General features: G+C 39.3%; 1 protein-coding gene across 2 annotated transcripts in view; it reads left to right on the top strand.

Moving 5' to 3' along the window:
* The first annotated feature begins 817 nt into the window (after window positions 1-817).
* The window catches only part of ATG14 (autophagy related 14), a 61186-nt gene continuing 43225 nt past the window's right edge, over window positions 818-18778 (top strand). The window contains exon 1 of one of the 2 annotated variants that reach the window (XM_072629288.1): window positions 818-1289. In XM_072629288.1, the coding sequence (XP_072485389.1) occupies window positions 1012-1289 (278 nt within the window). In that variant the 5' untranslated portion in view covers window positions 818-1011. The remainder of the gene's footprint in view (window positions 1290-18778) is intronic. The other variant, XM_072629287.1, reaches the window with a different exon arrangement.

The following is an 18778-nucleotide window of genomic DNA, read 5'->3' as shown; positions in this document are numbered from 1 at the left end:
ATGGTATGGCCAATTTGCTCAACATCACGCAGCAAATAAAGTGGTTAAGTTGATATCGACCTCAAAGTCCCTTACAATTCCATTGATTGCAAAATGCTGATTTACAGTCTTTCCCATGTCTTCCAGGTAATGCCCACAATTAAGTGTATCCCAAAAAGGTATTGTAATTCATCTGAAAGCCTTAAGAACAGAACAGATATTAACATCTATGGTTTTGAGCCCTTCTGCATGGTGAAAAGGAGGCTGACATAGAAAAGAGGTTTGAGAATTTTTTTTAAAAGTTCCCTTTTTAGCCTATTTCATGTATATGTATAATACATATGCATAAATAATATTCATTATTATTTCATCTGTGCTCTGCTTACTGGAAAAAAATCTAACTGTTCTAATAAAAATTCATTTTGGCAAGTTAGCCAAAAGATAGTTGAAGGAAAGCTGTATTCCCCCTGTAAGAACCAATCTTTTAACTATTGAGAAAGGACTCAGAACTTAAGAAACCTAAAATTTATTTAAATAACAATAATTGAGAGCATTAATATAGCATTTTAAGGTTTGCAAAGCACTTTACATATAATATCTCATATGCTCCTCATAATAACCTTGGGGAGGCAGGTGCTTTTATTATTCCCGTTTTACAGAAAGAGAAACTGACACCTCGTCAAAATGACTTGTCCAGGGTTATTACTTAATAATTTAATTATTAATTAACATTAATTATTAATTAATTAACAAGCTAATTATTACTTAAGGCAGGACTCAAACTTGGGTGTTCCCTACTCAAAGTCTTCCTGGCTCTCTCCGCGCCTGCGCAAGGTTTGGAACAGCGTCTGCCTTCAGCCACGCTTATTTTTTCAGCCCGGCCTAAAAATAGCCCCACGCCCCCGCGTCCTTGCAGGAGCGCAGGTCCCAGGAAGCACGTGGGCGGGCGGCTGGAAACCACGCCCCCACACTTCCCTTCCCCGCCCCCGCCCTTTTCCGCCAGTCCTTTCCCAGGCCCCTCCTTTGCCCAGGATGCACCTGGTTGAAAACAAAGTCCCACGTGACTGGCTGTGCTCTGAGGCCATCATGGCGTCTCCCAGCGGGAAAGGATCCCGGGCGTTGGAGGCTCCGGGATGCGGCTGCCGGCCCCCCTCCCGGGACATGGTGGTGGATTCGGTGGAGGACGCGGAGGGCTTGTACGTGGCGGTTGAGCGGTGCCCCCTGTGCAACACCACCCGCCGGCGGCTGACCTGCGCCAAGTGCGTCCAGACCGGCGACTTCGTTTTCTTCGACGGCCGGGACGGGGAAAGGTAGCGATCGCCGCCGCCGCCGCCGCCGCCGCGGCCTCCGAGGCGCCTACTCCCTCGCCCTCCCCGCAGCTAGTTATAACTCTCCTGTCCCCAGCCCCCCCCCCCCCCCCAGTCCCCCTCCATTCTCCCGGCTCCTGGGGTGGGGGAGGGATGCTGCATGTGGTGCCGGGGCTGCTGGTGTTGGGGTGCGCGCTCCCGCTCGCGCACCCGACCTGCTGGGCTAAGTTGGAGGCCGAGCTTCGTGCCTTTCACTCGCTCTTTCCTCGCGGACGCTGATCTGGCTGGGGCCTCTGTCAGAGGTGAGAGGTTCCCTGAGGGCGGGCTCGCTCCTCACCCCCTGGGGAGATGAAGGGCTGCCGTTCCAATGCTTCTCCTGCCCCTTCCCGCCTCCACCTTTGTCCTCAGAGCTTTCTTCCTGATTTCTTTTCCTTACAGAGAGGTTAGAAAGGTTGGCGGCAGAACTCCCGAGGTTAGTTAGGGTCGGTGTCCCGGTCAGGCAACATAAACTGGAACTCCACATCAGCAGCGTGTGAGCGGTGGGCTTCTGCTTCCCTTTCCTTTTTCTGTGTTTCATCTCCATAAATTTTTCAGGACGTATAAGAACTACCCTTTTTAGCCCGCTAGGTCATTGATCTCCAGATATTGATCATGCACCCCCATCAATTAAGAAAAATATCAAGCCTGCACCCCCCTTATGTGTATTTAAGGTATTGCACGTTGACCTGAAATTGGAATGCTGCCTCAGACAGACACTTTTTTAGTTAAGGGACTCCAAGCAAGTTGCTTAACTTATATCAGTTTTCAGTTTTCTCATCTCTAAAAATGGGGTTAAACAAAGCATCTGTTTAACTGGTTTGTTGTGAGTATGAAACATCTTAGCATTATATAAATGCTGGCTATTAATTTTTTAATAAATTATGTTCATGTACTTTTGTACTAACACATAATAAAGCATTTTGTAAAAATTATAAAGGATGGGATATCAGCTAAATAATTTTATAAAAATACTTTTTTGTCATGAACAAATTTTTTAAATGTAAGGATGAGTATTTTTATGTGACACGCATGTTTTTTATCGTGAGTTATATTGTTATAGTTTCATGCTATCATGAACTAATATTTAACATCAATACACACTTTAAAGTGTGGTTTATCATGAATGACAGTGGATATAAATCCGTATTTTGAATCTTCTTAGTAATTTTTAATTTTTTTGGTTGACTCATCAGCGGATTAGCATATCATTTTTAGCATCATAGTGTGGCTGACAGATCTTAAGAAGGATTAGAAGTGTCTGTTCTTCCATTTGTTTTTTTTCACAGTTTATGCTTGTATTATTATTATTATCTTCACCATCACCATCATCTTCCAGTGTTCTTTTGGAATATTTTTAAGCCACTTGTATGTGTTGTGAGGCTTAATTTAAAACTAGACAATATAGGCCCTAAAATGACTTAACCAAGCACACACACACAAGCCGAATATATTGCAGTACACTGAAAGGGAATGAACAAGTTAGGGCACCACCATCAAACCTCTCTGAGTCATGAAATTTTTAACTTCTCCCTTATGTGGTTACCTTGTCCAGCATCTGACTATAATAAACACACTGACTGAGTGAAGGTAGTGTCTATTGATATTAAATCCTAATAAAGCTTAATGTACTTATTTTACCAAATAAAAATATAAGTAAGTTGTAATATTTTCTCCCCTTCTCAATTCTGTTGAGTTTATGTATGTCACATTTTGGAGACCACTATGCAAAGGTCCTACAAACCTTGGTGAAGACGGTGGAAGAAGTTTGGCTACAACAATAGGTTCTCTAAATGAAGTGACTTTTATTTGGCATCTGTATTGTGGGTGAAAACTTTTGTAGTTCATTATATTCCTCCGATGTTGGTTAAATTCAGGTCATTCCATCAGTCAACAAACATTTAGATCCAGCTGTGCGCCAAGCAATGTACTAGGTAGGTACTGGGGTCAAGGAGCTTACCGTTTGTAGAAGGAGACATGTATATTTAAAAGTATATGGAAAAATGAACACAAAAGAAATGGACTATTTAGGGAGAGGGGCCACTAGAATAAAGAAAAGTTAGGTATATAAGGGGAGGGCAGTTAGGTGGCATAGTGAATAAAGTGCTGGGCCTGGAGTAAAAAAGATCTGAATTCAAATCCCACCTCAGACACTAGCTGTGTGACCCTGGGCAAGTTACTTAACCTTGTTTGCCTCAGTTTTATCATCTATAAAATAACCTGGAGAAAGAAATGGCAAAAACTACTCTAGTATCTTTGCCAAGAAAATCTCCCAGAGGGTCAGAGTTGGACATGGCTGAACAACATTGTATATTAGGCAATACATGAGTTGCATCTTGAAAGAAAAGACAGATTTCAAAAGACAGAGGTGAGGATGATGCTAAGTCAAGGTTTGGCAGATGTGGTGCAAAGGCACAGGAAAAAAAAGTATTGTTTGTGAGGAAGAACAAGAAGGCCATTCTTGCTGATCCATTGAATTGGGAAGGGAAATAATTTTTGATGAGGTTGAAAATATAGGTTGGAGCCAACCTGTGAAGGGCTTTAAAAGCCGAACAGTTTAGGGTGCTGTTGTCGGTTATCAAGCAACGAAATGTAATGGTCAGATTTGTCCTTGAGGAAAATCACTTGGTCAGCTAGGTGAGACTTGAGATAAGGAAACCAGTTAGGAGGCCATTGGAATAATCTAGGAAAGAAGTGATAAGGATCTCAACCTGGGTAGTGATTCTGTGAGTAGATAGAAGGGATTGGATGTAGAAGGAATAATTGAGTTAGAAATGGCAAGATTTGCCAACTGATGTGGGGATGTGTGGAGGGAGGAACATTTAGGAATTGAGGATGATGCTAATGTTGCAAGCCTGGAGGATGGGAAGAATGATGGTATCTTTGAAAGAGAGAAGCTTGAAAGAGGTAAGGGTTTTGGTGGAAAGTTAAATGAGTTCAGTTCTGGACAGGTGGGAGAATATTTTCTTCTTGATGGAAGTGTAACAGACCATGATGTGACCATTTTTGTTGACTGTTGTAACCCATTTGCTAAATAGCAATATCTTACTGGAGTGATTCAGACTCTGCATACAAACAGCTTTGAAGAGCAATACATTTAAAAGAATAAACTAGTTATTTCATTGAAATATAGTAGTGGTTATGGGACAATGTTGAATAATAGAGTCTGCAACAGTATAAATGTTTTTAAAGTTTGTAAACATGCTTTGCTATTCTGCTTAAATTGGCAAGAACAGATGATTAAATTGGGATTTTCCTGGCACATAAAGTATGACCATAAAGTAATATCACTGACTTCACAAGTGACCTACTAAAGCGAATCTCATTCATATTTGGTAAAACTAATAAGATCTTAAAACAGAGAGGAGGACAACTCCTTGCTTTCAGCCTGAGAAACTGGATTTTTTAAAAATTCTATTCAATATACATTAAGCACCTACTTTCTGCAAAATACTGTGGTAAGTCCTGGTAATACAAAGAGCAATGATAATAACAATATCAAATTTCTTTTAAGTTCATAAAATCCTTTATCAATGCCAAATTAAGTTGAGCTAAAAGTTTTTAAAAGAAAGATAGAAACCAGCCAGACACTCTCTCCCTTGTGTAAGTTAATGACATTTTACTGTATTTGCAGAAAATACTGCAGCCTAGGGAACATGGAGATTTTCTTGCTATAATAAAGACTTATGTGGAAAGAATTCCAGGCTTTAAAAATTTTTGGTTCCTTATTTTGGTATTTCCTGGTAGAATGTAATAATAGTACTTTATATTTGCATGTTGCATTCTATCGTGGCCATTTCCTATCTTTTCCTGAAGTGGAGCTATTTTTCATTTCCTAACTGCATTGGGATAATCAAGGAATAGAAGAGCTGGCTATGATGAGGAGCTGACTTTACTATCCTAGAAACTGAGTTTTGAAGATAGGTGCATGGTAAACCTTATTCCTGATGAGCTAAAAAAAGTTCGGAGTAAATATGTTAGTTACTTAGAATTATATTTGTTTTTAATTTGTAGGGTTCACAAACAACCAGTTAGCTCTCTTTTTAAAAAACAAATTATGTATGTTTTCAGTTAGCAAAAATCTGCCTTCTCTCCCATCTACCCATTCCCCTTTTGAGAGTGAAAGAAAAACAAAACCCTTGTTACAAACATGTATGTTCAGGCAAAACAAATTTCCACATTGACCATGTCCAGAAATTTATTCTGAATTATCAAGAGGTGGGTAGCAGTTTAATGTGGAATCATGATGGGTCAGTAATTCCTAGTTTTTTCAAAGTTGTTTGTCTCTTCCTTTTTGTTGTCATTGTACAAATTGTTCTTCTGGTTCTGTTCATACTGTATCCCTTCGTACAAACCTCTGAAACCATTCCCTTCATCATTTCTTATACAATGACTGTTTTCCATCACATTCATAATACTGTCACTTCTTCAGCTATTCCCAATTGATGGGCACTCCCTGAGACTCATTCTTTGCCACTTCAAAAAGAACTGTAAATATTTTTGTACATCCTTAGAGTATGTTTTGCTTAGGACTAATTCTTCCTTTGATGTACCTTCTCTCTAATCCCCATTTCTTTACTTTCCTTTCTATTTCCCTATTGAATGAAATATATTTCTGTACACCCAGTTTTGTGTGTGTGTGTGTGTGTGTGTGTGTGTGTGTGTGTGTGTGTGTTCTTCCCTCTTTTGACCAGTTCAGAGGAAAGGGAGGTTTCAAGAGTCAGCTGTTCCCTTATATTTGTATAAATGTCTACTTGTATACCCTGATTATGTGAAATAATTTACTCTAACCTTCCTTTCCCTTTCTTCCTCCTCTTGTCTTCATTTCCATTCTTCTCAGTATTATGAAGTTATGACAGAACCAATGCCAGACCTTACCTGGTTACACTGCTGATAATTATAAGACTCATTCAGTCCATCAATCAGCAGACATTTATTAAGTGCCTACTGTGTTCAGGCCCTGTGCTAAGTGCTGGCGATACAAAAAGTGGCCCAAGACAGTCCCTGCCTTCCAGGAGTTTTCATTCTAATGAGGGAGACAATATGCAAACAACTATTTACAAAAAAAGGTCTATATACAGGATAAATAGGAAATAATTAGGCATTTGAATTAAAAGAGGCTGGGGAAGGCTTCCAGTTAAAGAATTTAAATTAGTTAAATTAGAATTAAAGGTCAAGTAGATGGAACAGAGAAGGGAGAGCATTCCAGGCATGGGAGACAGAGAAAATATCCAGAGTGGAGAGATGGAATGTGTCACCAAGGTAAAATTGGCAGGCCTTGGCACCTGACTAGATATTGGGGGTGAGAGATAGTGAAGAATCCAGGGTGACTTCTGATTGTGAGCCTGAAGAGTTGGGAGGGTGGTGTTGCCCCCTACAATAATAGAGAAGGTAGGATGGATTTAGGGGGAAAGATGAGTTCTGCTTTGGACAGGTTGTGTTTAAGATGTCTACTGGATTTGCAGTTTGAGATTTCTGGAAGGAAGTTGGAGATGAAAGATTGGAGGTCAGCCTAGAGGTTGGGGCAGGAGAGATAGGTTTGAGAATCATCAGCATAGAGATGGTAATTAAATCCATAGGTGATGAGATCACCAAGTGAATTAGTTTATTGAGGGAGAAGAGGGGCCAGGACTGAACTCCCAGGGACTTGAAGAGGCTCTAGCAAAGAAGTTAGAAAAAGGTCAGAGAAGAACCAGAAGAGAGTGGTGTCTGGAAAACCTAGAGCATCAAGAAGGTGAACATGATCAACACTGCAGAGAGGTCAAGGAGAATGAAGATTGAGAAAAGGCCCTTGGATTTGGCAACTAAGAAATTATTAGTAGCTTTGAAGAGAGCAGTTTCAATGGAATGATAAGGTCAGAAGCCAGATTAGAGAAGAGAGGAAAGTAGAGGCACCTATTATGTATGGATGACATTTTTGAAGAGTTTACCTAGAAAGAGTAAAAAAAAGATAGAGGATGATGGTTAGTGGGCCTAGAAGTGATGTGGAGACAGTATTAAGGATTAACTTTGTGAAAAATCTGTGGGTGCCCTAAAATCTCCTCTTACACAAAACTTCCCCTTATCCTGGACCATAAAATTCCTTGTCCCCACCTCTTATCCTGGGAAATGGGATTTCCTTATCTCCCTTATCTTGTGTCTTTCTCAGACCTCATCTTTATCTTGTTGTCTTTATTTTGCAAGACTTCTTTATCTTGCCAGACTTACCCTAGATCTCCAAAACCTTTTTTGACCCTTTTCCTATATCACTGCCTTTGTTTAGTTCCTTACTAAATCTCAGGCCCTCTGCTTTTGCTTTAATAAAGCTCCTTATGGCTATAGAGAAGGTCTAAGTGAATTCATTCAAATTTTGAACCAGCTTTCCTATCTCTCTCTTCAACAGAAGTATCAAGTGAGGATTTTTTCAGGATAGGGAAGATATGGGCATGTTTGCAGGCAGAAGGGAATAAGCCAGTAGACAGGGAGAGATTGAATATAAGTTAGACTGGAGATGACAGAGAGGGCAAGAGAAGGAAGGATGGAATGTAATCACTTAAGGAAAAGTGGTTAGACTTGGTAAGGAGTAAGTCTTCTTCATATGAAACAGGAGTGAAGGAAGAGATAGAGATAGAAAGCAGATGAGTGATAGTAGATGAGAAAGAAGGGAGAAAAAGGGTAGGTTACAGTAATTCTTGAATTTTTCCCTCCTCCATCTATTTTCCACTTCAGTTGTTTTTGCTCTGAGATAGTTTACCTTTTTTTCATTCTTTTTTTACTTTGTTTTAATGCAACTTCTTGTTTGATGGTATGATTGGCTCCTATTTGGTCCATTTTAATTTTCAGGGAGTTTATTGTTTGGATGAGATTTTGTACCACTGGTGTTGAGTAGTTAATTACTTTTCCACTTCTTTCTTCCATAGTTCTCATTTCTTTTCCAATTTTTTTCTCTAGTACTCTCATCTCATTGGTAAAAAACATTTTTTTAACTTTCTGTTTTAATTCTTGCTTCATTTCATTCTCAAATTTAAGTTGACTTTGTGTCCAAGCTGTGATTTTCTTTGAGGCTTTGCTTATATATATTTTGGAGTCCTTTTCTTCTGAGTTACCTTAGGCATCTCTGTCGCTATAATATCTTTTTGTGGTGGGTTCTTTTATAGCTTGCTCATTCTTCCTGGTTACTTGCTGACTTTGGTTTTGATATTAGATTTGGACTCTTCTTCTGGAGGAAAGGTCTGGGCTGGTTCTGTTGGCAGATTTCTTGGGGGTATTGAGTGGTGTCTTATTCTAGGATTGCAAAGACAGCTAAAGCTGAAGACCTATAAGATTTCACTGCTCCCAAAGTGGTCTGGTCTAGAGCAAAGTTAGATGATTGCCCTCCTGGTTTGAGCTTTGCAAGTTCTTCATCTGGTTTTGGCTTTCAGCTATACTAGACAGACATGATTCCTGCCCTGGTTATTTTTAGACAGGCTTAAGACTGGGCTGCAACTGAGACCCCACTCTGTTCCTAAAATTGTTGCCACACTGCTGCCAGTTGTTTCTGACTTTGCTCCTCTCTTGGTCCACTGTAGGGCCCATAACCACTCCCTACCTAGGAATGCCAGCACTGGGCACAGGTAACCTCTTCAGTGTGCCTCAGAACTGAATCGTGGATGATGAAGTTGCCAATTAGCACCTCTTTCCATTGGTGCCCCTGTGTGGATCTGGGACCTCTTCTTGCCTTGATGGATAGACCCTCTCCCTGTTCTGGAGTGCTCTCCTCAGTGGGATCCTAGCCAGACCCTGTCCCTGTTTGCAGACCTCTCTGACCCCAGTGTCTGAAGATCTCTATATTTATCTCCTTGTGTCAGTCTGAACTAGAAATATGATTCATTATAACTCTCTCTTGGATTTCCCCATCCGAATTTGGTTTGGTGCATTTTCTAGATCTGTTTGGAAGAGTTTTTGTTGTTGTTCTTGTTTTTTGAATGTGAGGAGCTTGTTCTACTTCTGTTCCACCATTTTGGCTCTCCTCTTGCTATAGTCTTTTCAGCTGTGTTTGTTTTGACCTCCTAAACCAGTGGGACATCGCTTGGGTAAATTGACTATTCAATCTGTCAGTAACTTTAATTTTTCTTATTTATTTTTGACCTTTTTAAAAAAAGTTTTGAGGGGTGGAGCCAAAATGCAGGGTAGAAGGATGGTCCTGTAGAAGCTCCCCCCCATAGCCCATAAAATACCTATAAAAATGACTCTAACCAAATTCTAGAGCAGCAGAAGCCACAAAATGAAAGAGTGAAAGAGATTTCCAGCCCAGGGCAGCCTGGAAGGCCGACAGGAAAGGTCTATTGCAACGTGCTCCCAGCTTTGGCCGAGCAGCACAGCACAGACAGGACTGGAGCAGGCTGATGCTCGGAATCCCAGGTAGCAACTGAGGTTCCCAAAGTGCTCAACCCACAAATGCCAAAGACAGCTTCAAAGGTCAGTGAGAAAGCTCTTTCAAGTGGAGGAGAAGGGAAGGCAGTCTTGGCTCCGCCTGCAGCAACAACTTCAGCAGCAGCGTCCATATTTGGAGCCCTGGGCTTAAAAACCCTGGGGGAATTGAGCCACTGATCTGGGTCTCAGCCTTCAGTGGCTGCACTGGGGTGAGAAGTGCTGGCTGGTGTGGTGGAGCTGGTAGAGGCTCTGAAGAGGGAATTCTACTTGCAGATTCTAGCCAAAAAAGTTTGCAGTAGCTCCCAGACCAGAGAGCAGGCCTTGATTGTGCCACCTTGGAAGAACTGAGAACTTACAGATCCCCAGAGTATACCCTCCTCTTGACAAAGGACTCAAAAGTCAAGTAACAGGCTGGGAAAATGCCCAAAAAAGGGGAAAAAAAATAAGACTATAGGAGGTTACTTTCTTGATGAACAGGTATTTTCTTCCATCCTTTTGGATGAGGAAGAACAATGCATACCATCAGAGGAAGACCTAAAAGTCAAGGCTTCTGCATCCAAAACCTCCAAAATAAATATCCAAAAGAAAACCTCCAAAAAAACATGGAAGAGCTCAAAAAGGATTTTGAAAATCAAGTAAGAGAGGTGGAGGAAAATTGGGAAAAGAAATGAGAGTGATGCAAGAAAATCATGAAAAGCAAGTTAACAACTTGCTAAAGGAGACCCAAAAAAATGCTGGAAAAAAAAATAACACCTTTAAATATAGGCTAACTCATTTGGTGAAAGAGGTTCAAGAGGCCAATGAGGAGAAGAATGCTTTCAAAAGCAGAATTAGCCAAATGGAAAAGGAGGTTCAAAAGCTCACTGAAGAAAATAGTTCTTTAAAAATTAGAATGGAACAGATGGAGGCTAATGACTTTACAAGAAACCAAGAAATTACAGAACAAAACTCAAAGCATGAAAAAATGGAAGATAATGTGAAATATCTCATTGGAAAAACAACTGACCTGGAAAATAGATCCAGGAGAGACAATTTAAAAATTATGGGACTGCCTGAAAGCCATGATAAAAAAAAAAAAAGCCTAGACATCATCTTTCATGAAATTATCAAGAAAAACTGCCCTGATGTTCTAGAACCAGAGGGTAAAATAAATGTTGAAAGAATCCACCGATCACTTTCTGAAGGAGATCCAAAAAGAGAAACTCCGAGGAATGTTGTAGCCAAATTCCAGAGTTCCGAGGTTAAGGAGAAAATATTGCAAGCAGCTAGAAAGAAACAACTCAAGTATTGGGGATATACAATCAGGATAGCACAAGATCTAGCAGCTTCTACATTAGGGGATTGAAGGGCTTGGAATATGATATTCCAGAAGTCAAAGGAACTAGGATTAAAACCAAGAATCACCTGCCTAGCAAAATTGAGTATAATACTTCAGGGGAAAAATGGTCATTCAGTGAAATAGAGGACTTTCAAGCATTCTTGATGAAAAGACCAGAGTTGAACACAAAATTTTACTTTCAAACTCAAGAATCAGGAGAAACATGAAAAGGTTAACAGGAAAGAGAAATCAAAAACAGAAAGGACTTACTAAAGTTGAACTGTAATTAAGGAGTGAGAGGAATATATTGGGAGGAGAAAGGGAGAAATGGAGTGGGGCAAATTATCTCATTAAAGAGGCAAGAAAAAGCTTTTTCAATGGAGGGGAGAAGAGGAGAGGTGAGAGGGAAAAAGTGAAGCTTACTCTGATCACATTTAGCTTAAGGAGGGAATAACATACACACTCAATTTGGTATGAAAACCTGTCTTACATTACAAGAAAGTAGGGGAGAAAGGTAAGTGGGGTGGGGAGACAATAGAAGGGAGGGCAAATGCAAGGAGGGAGTAATTAGAAGTAAACATTTTTGGGGAGAGACAAGGTCAAAAGAGAGAATAGAATAAATGGGAGGCAGGGTAGAATGGAGGAAAACATAGTTAGTCTTATACATAATTATTATGGAAGTCTTTTGCAAAACTACACATATATAGCTTATATTGAATTACTTGCCTTCTCAGTGGGGCTAGGTGGGGAGGGAGGAAGGGAGAGAAGTTGGAACTCAAAAGTTTTAGGAATGAAAGTTGAGAATTGTTTTTGCATGCAACTGGGAAATAAGAAATACAGGTAATGGGGTATGGAAATCTGTCTTACCCTACAAGAAAAGAGAGAAAATGGGGATTAGGAAAGGGAGGGGTGATAGAAGGAAGGGGTAATCAGAACGCATGGTGTTTTGGGGGGGGGTAAGGGAGAGATGGGGAGAAAATTTGGAACTCAAAATTTTGTGGAAAGCAATGTTGAAAACTGAAAATAAATAAACACCAAAATGAAAATATACATATATATATATATATATATATATATATATATATATATATATATATATATATATATATATATATATATTGCTAGCTCAAGACATCTTGGAGTGTGTAAATGAAGATTTGGCATAGTCCACCTGTCCATTCTAATGTCATGTATTGCTGAACAGTTTTTGAGGTCTAAGCAGTGTTTTGTACCCTGCTCCAAATATCTGTCTAATGTCCAAGGCTAAGGATAATAAGAGTTAACATTTTCTTAGTTACTTTAAGGATTGCAAGATTACAGACGTTTTCTTATTTGATTGTCATCAGAACATCCTGATTTGGATGTTACACAGACATCTTAAAATTCAACATGTCTACTATGAAACTTATTTTATTTCTCTGAGAATCTTCCACTCATCCTAATTTCACTGTTGCTTTCAAGGGTATCACCATTTTCCCAGTCACGCAGGCTTACAACCTTGGTGTTATTCTCAGGCCTCAAGTTCTCTTATCTCCCAGGTGAAATCAGTTTCCAAGTTCTGCCATTCCTGCCTTAGCAAAAGCCTTCTGGTTCCCCTGCGTGCCTCACATCTCTCCCCATTGGAGTCTGTCTCCCAAAGCCCAATTCAGATCATGTTACCATGTTACTCCAGTTCAGTAAGCTTCAGTGGCTCTCTATTACCTCTAATCAAATATAAAATTCTCTGTTTGGTTTTTAAAGCCCATCATAACCTAGACCCTTAACTATCTTTCCAGTTTTCTTATGCTTTACTCTTCTATATCCACCATGATTCAGTGACACCATCCTCCTTGCTGCCTCTCACACAAGACACTCTACCTCCTGACTCTGGGCATTCCCTCCCTCATTTTTTCCACCTCCTGGCTTCCCTGGTTTCTCTCAAGTCAAAGTTAAAAATCTCGTCTTCTTCAAGAAGCAGTTCCAAGTTCTCCTTAATCTTAGTGCCTTCCTTTTGAAACTAGCACCAATTTGCCTTGTATATATTTTCTTTTTATAGAATTGTTTGCTTGTTGTCTTCCCTATCAGACTCTGAACAGGAATTATGTGTTTCCTTTTTGTGGCTGGCACATAGTAGGTGCTTAATCAATTATTTTGTTATTTAAAAAAAAAAGTTTTGAGTTCCAAATTCACGCCCCACACCCACTGAGAAGGCAAGCAATATATCACTTATACTTGTAAAATCATGCAAAACATGTTTCTATAATAGCCATATTTCCAAAAAAAGAAAAAGCAAGAGAGAAAGTAAGAAAATCATACTTCAGTTTGCACTTAGAGTTTGTCAGTTTTCTTTCTGGAGGTGAATACCATTTTTTCATCATGGTTCCTTTGTAATTATTTTCCATCTTTGTGTTGATCAGAGTAGCCAAGTCCACAGTTGATCATCATTACAACATCTCCCAGTTCTTCTCACTTCACTTTGCATCAGTTCACATAGGTATTTGCCATATTTTCCTAAAACCACCTCCCTTATCATTTCTTATAGCATAGTAGTACCCCATCACAGTTTCCATTCCCATCACAATGAATTTTCATCAGTGAATTTCTAATTCATTGCCACAACAAAATGTCAGTAACTTTAAAAAAAAAAGTTATTGATTTTAAAAAAAAAGTATTGCTGACATTTACTAGTAATAAATAGCCTTCTTTCTCACAAAAGAACCTCTCTAACAAAGTAGTTAAATAAAATGCACTGACATATTAATCATAGCAGACAGTGTTTGCCTCATTCTGCGCCTGTATTTCACCATCTTGCACACAGCTGTCAAAGTTGAGAATGTGATAGGAGGAAGGTATATCTCATCATTCATATATTTCTCCAGTCGAGACTGGTCAGTGCTTTAATTTGAGTTTTTAGGTCTTTTGGTGTTACTTTACATTATTTTGTTCATCTAATTACATAAATTTTTCCCCTTTTTCCTTCTCAATTAGTCAAGTAGAGTCTTCCTTCTTGTCTTCCCCTTCAGTTAGTTTTGTTCATTAGTTTTTTGCATGTGTTTTTTGTGTCCCTTTCCAGAGAGGATTTTGCTCACTGTCTTCGTTTGTTCTCTGTCTTGAACCCAATAATTATCTGGTCTTTCTCTAGTTTCTGTATTCCTCATGGAACCAAACTTTCACGGTATCTTGTCCATTGTAGTCTTTCCCCTTTAGGTATTTTTCTCTCTGCCTTATAGATCTTGTTCCAAGGATTCTTCTTTTACATTGTGCCTCACCCCCAGAAGAGTGTCAGAGAAGACAGTGCCCCATGGTAGAGCCTCTCCTCCACCAGATCCCTAATTATGCAGTCCCGAACTTATCTGGACCCTCACTTGGGTACTTTTGTCTACCGTAAGCCTTCTCTTTGGGTCCATGTTCTTTCTCTCCCCCAGGTACTTTTGCCCTCAAGAGTTCCAGCTTCCCACCTCCCATGATAGGCAAGCACCATCTCCCAGACCATGTTCGGCTTAAGGTTGCCGTCTCCTTTTACCCAGAGGAATTCATCAGTGGAACCCTGTAGCGGACAGCTTGCATCCCTACACGGCTTGGCGATGTGGTGAAGAAGAAAGACTTGGGAGGCAGGAGAAGATAGACCACCTCCGTTTATTGATCTGAGGGTCAGGGTATTTATAGACAGAAACTGCAAGCCTACATGATATTCTGCTTGTCTCCTGCCCTAGTGATTTAATCAGTCTTGTCTTAAAGACTGTGAGTCTAGAGGTTGTCTATTTTACATATCCCTTGTTTTCTGTAATTCTATTGTTTATCTCTTGGAGACAGCAACTTCCAGGGTGCCTGGAGAGCCATTCGGGATGATAATGAGCACAGTCTCAAAGAACAGTTTCCCCGAGGGTCTATCCTGATCTTGTCAACTGCACTGCACCCTGGCCCTCTCAGAACCCTGCTCCCACCACCAAAGCCAGGTCTCCTTTTCCCATCCTCTCCTCATCACCCTATCCTCTTCTCTTTTTGAGAAAATAGAGGTCACCTTCCCAATATTGCTCGTCCTTAGTTTGACCCCAGCACATTCCATATAACTCTATAACCCCTTGTTCTTCTCCCCCTTATTTCATGTATCCTCTCATATTGTAATGTAACCCCTACCAAAATTTTTGATTCATCTGTAGGCGGTGCCCCAGACTCAGCTGTTCACTGTTAACTTCCACTGGGCTTTTTCCTTCACGTTTGCTTGTTAGAAGGAAATTTCTTGCTGATTTCTTCTGCAATCAGTTTGGGGCTGTTTGGGTCCTTGTGTGCTGCATTTATTCACTCCTCCTACATTTCTCTTGTTTAGGATATTGAATCACCTAATTTCTTCAGTTCTGACTTTTTAAAAACGTTTTAAATGCCTCTTTATTATTGAACATTTATCTTTTTTCATTAAATGTTAAGCTCAGATTTTCAGGGTAGGTCATCCTGACCTTAGCATGCAGCCATTGCTTTTCCATTCACCTATGTTTTCTGGTGGACTCTGGTTAGTTTTATGTTTGAATTTCCTTTCTTTTGTATTTGAAGGTCTTTCCCCTGGTCATTTGCAGAACTTACTTTTTAATTGAATTGTTAAATTTAGCCACTCTGTGTCTTTGGTTTGTTTTCTGGAAGTGATCTGTGAATTCTTTCAAATGGAGTTTCATTTTCTCTATTAATAAGTTCTGGGCCATTCTCTTCTATTATTTCCTTTATTATGGTGTTACGATTTTTTGCCTTGTTCTATTCATCAGAGGGACCTGTGATCTTTAAGTTGTCTCTACACATCCTGTTTTCAAGATTAGTATGTTTTGCTTGCATAGTGAGCAATTTTTAAGAAATGTTATTGTTTTTTGCTTCTCTATTTCTAGATTATCCTTCACTTTTCTCTATTTGTACTCTCAACCAGGACAACTGGAGATGCGGCATCTCCAGTCGTCCTGATGAATATCTGGTCACTGGATACAGATGACTGAGGAGAAGAAAGCAAGGCTGATGACTTTGCACAGCCCTCCCTCCCTCAAATCAACGTCGACTGACTGCAGGTCATGTCATCATCTCCCAAATGTCATGGTCCTCTTCGAGAACAAAGGATAAACACAACAATTTGTACTCGTAACCTATTCCTACTTTTGTTTCTTTGGTGAGATTTGCCATTTCAGGTCCTAGTTCTTCTATTCTGCCCTATGCTGTTGCTGTGCAGACCATAATTTCTGCTCTCAGAATTCATATTTCTCTTTTGAACCACTCACAAGTAGTGTGTTGTAGTTCCATGTTTCCTCACGTTCTACAGGGTCTTTTAGGTCATCACATATTAGACTATTTTCTTTTGTTTCACAAGATTTATTTATAGATATCTAAATTCATTTCGTAGATATAGAAGCCACATTTCCCTTTTTTGGTAACATTTTCCCTTTTAATTTATCAGATTGGGTTCAGTCTTTGAGTCTGCTTCTTCCAAGGATCTTTAGTAATTTCTGTCCTTTTCTCTTTTTGCTTGTTTTTCCATATTTCTCCCCTTTTGACTCTGTCTCCTTGATCGGTGATTTCTTTGGGGACTGAATCTCAAAGCATCTCAGCCTTTTCCCATAGCAGGCAAGTCGTGATTCATGAAGCAGCCTTGTTTTTTTCATGGGATTATGTTTGAAAAGTTCAAAGGAGTGTCTTGGAAAGCATTGGGAAGGTTACAGGAATGAAGCCAGCAGAAATGGCTGACTGAGCACCCTCCTTAAATGGAGATCTGGGGAGGAGTTCTCTGTTCTGCCCTTCAATCTGAGGGGACACAGAGCAGAGACTGATGAGGTCAGTGCCAAGACTGATGTGGTTTTGCAGGTTCCTGGAGGTATGATCCAGTCCAAAGAAGTACAGCTTGGTGGGAAATGTTTATAGTTTATGTAATATTGCAGACTCAACCATACCTACCTGATTGTCATGTAATCTTTTTAATATATTATTATAGACAGTCTTCATTAGTAATATTGCTTTGTAGTTTCTCTGCTTTATCTCTCTGGTGTGGGTAATGTAGTATTACATATTTCTCATACTCTGATAGGAATGCCTTTTTGGTTTTTTGTTTTTGTTGACACTTTGTTTTATGTTGGAGTTAATTGTTCTTTGAATGTTTCATAGAATTCAACTATAAATTCATAAGGTACTGGGGCAGGGGTGGGCCTTCTAGGGCCTTGGGTGCAGCCTTTTGCCGCAAGTTTGACAGAATAAATCTTTTTATTAAGGGGATTTATTCTGGGAAGTTTGCTGAGGGCCCCATATGGCCTAGAAGCTGCAGGTTCCCCACCCCTGCCCTAGGGTATTTTCTTTAAGCTCCTTTATAGCTTACTCAGTTTCTTTTTTCTGAGATTGGGTAATGTCAATTCTCTATCTTTTGTACTTTTAATATAGTTATTTTATCTTTGTAAATATTCATCTTTTTGTATGTAATGCTGTGCAAAATACTTTGGGGCAAGCAATAATATTCCTTTGTGGTTATATTTTTAGGACACCAGTGGTCATGAATGTTTGTTTCTATTGACATTAAGCTGACATGGAATATCATACCTAGACCAGATGAAAACAAATTAAGTAGTTTGCCCATCTTTAGTTGAGATACAGTGTGGAACAGCAGAAAGCTGATTTGGGAAATGGGAGTCTTTGTCCCTATTTAAGTGATCTTGTGCCATGTGCTTCATTTTCTTGGGCCTTGGTTTCATCATTAAAATGTAGGGGTTAAACTAATGGCGCTTTAAAGTCCCTTCAAGCTCTACAGCTGAGATCCTGTGACCTTTAGTCCTTTGTTAGTTAAATACTGATTTTTTTTTTGTATATACATGCATTTCATTGCTCTCCTTTGGGGAGCTTCTAGTTTTTAAGAATAGCTGTAATTCCAAGGAAGCATAGAAAAGTTGTAGCTCTTAAATAAGAGTGCAATCCAGTGGATGTGAGGACTGTGGTGCTGCTGATGTAGGGAAGTCAAGCCTTTCAGAGAACAATCAGGCCGACAATGAAACAGGATCAGTTGTCCCAGAGTACAAAAGAAAATGTAACCAAAGATGAAGAATTACTCCAAGAACTAATAAATTCTAGCTGCCATATATAATCATACCATACCATCCTGAAAAGCTAAGAAACTTATACAGCAGATGGCTATATACATGCTTCAGTGCCCTTGGAACTCAAAAGATTTAAACCCCATTAAAAACCTGTCAGTTTTATAAGCAAAGTTAGAGGTTTTTTAAATGGACATATTGAAAGGTAGTCTGAGAAGATGTGATAAAGTATAGTTTTGTGATGAATTAAACAAAGAATGGGTCAGAATCTTGTGAACTCAATGTCAAATCAAGAAAGATAAGAGATTGCAACACAAGGAGAGCACGTATTTTCAAAGGTTTTTAAGGATACAAAAAGTTGTACAATTGATAATGTATCTAATAATACATTAATAAAAATAACGTATTTAATTATTTTATTTTATTATCTTATTTGGCCCAGTTAATTTACACACTGCTGTAAGCTATCAGTTTTGTTGATGTATTTTGAACAGCACACTAGTTATTGATGATTTTCTGTTGTGAATTATCCTTTTTAATTTTTTATCTTGGCATTTTTTCTCAGATTAGCTATTTTATTAATATGAGTCATTAGCTCTTAATTTTTTTATTAATTCAATGGGTTTTTGATTTCTTTCTTTTCTAGTTTTTTGCTTGTGTTCTCGTTTCACTGATCTTATTCTTTCTCTCCTTTGTTGATAAATGTTTTGAGAGAAATTTTCCCC

Source organism: Notamacropus eugenii, chromosome 1, assembly GCF_028372415.1.
Source record: "Notamacropus eugenii isolate mMacEug1 chromosome 1, mMacEug1.pri_v2, whole genome shotgun sequence".
Taxonomy (NCBI): Eukaryota; Metazoa; Chordata; class Mammalia; order Diprotodontia; family Macropodidae; genus Notamacropus; species Notamacropus eugenii.
The sequence above is the reverse complement of the archived record's forward strand: the minus strand, read 5'-3'. Positions and strand labels throughout refer to the sequence as shown.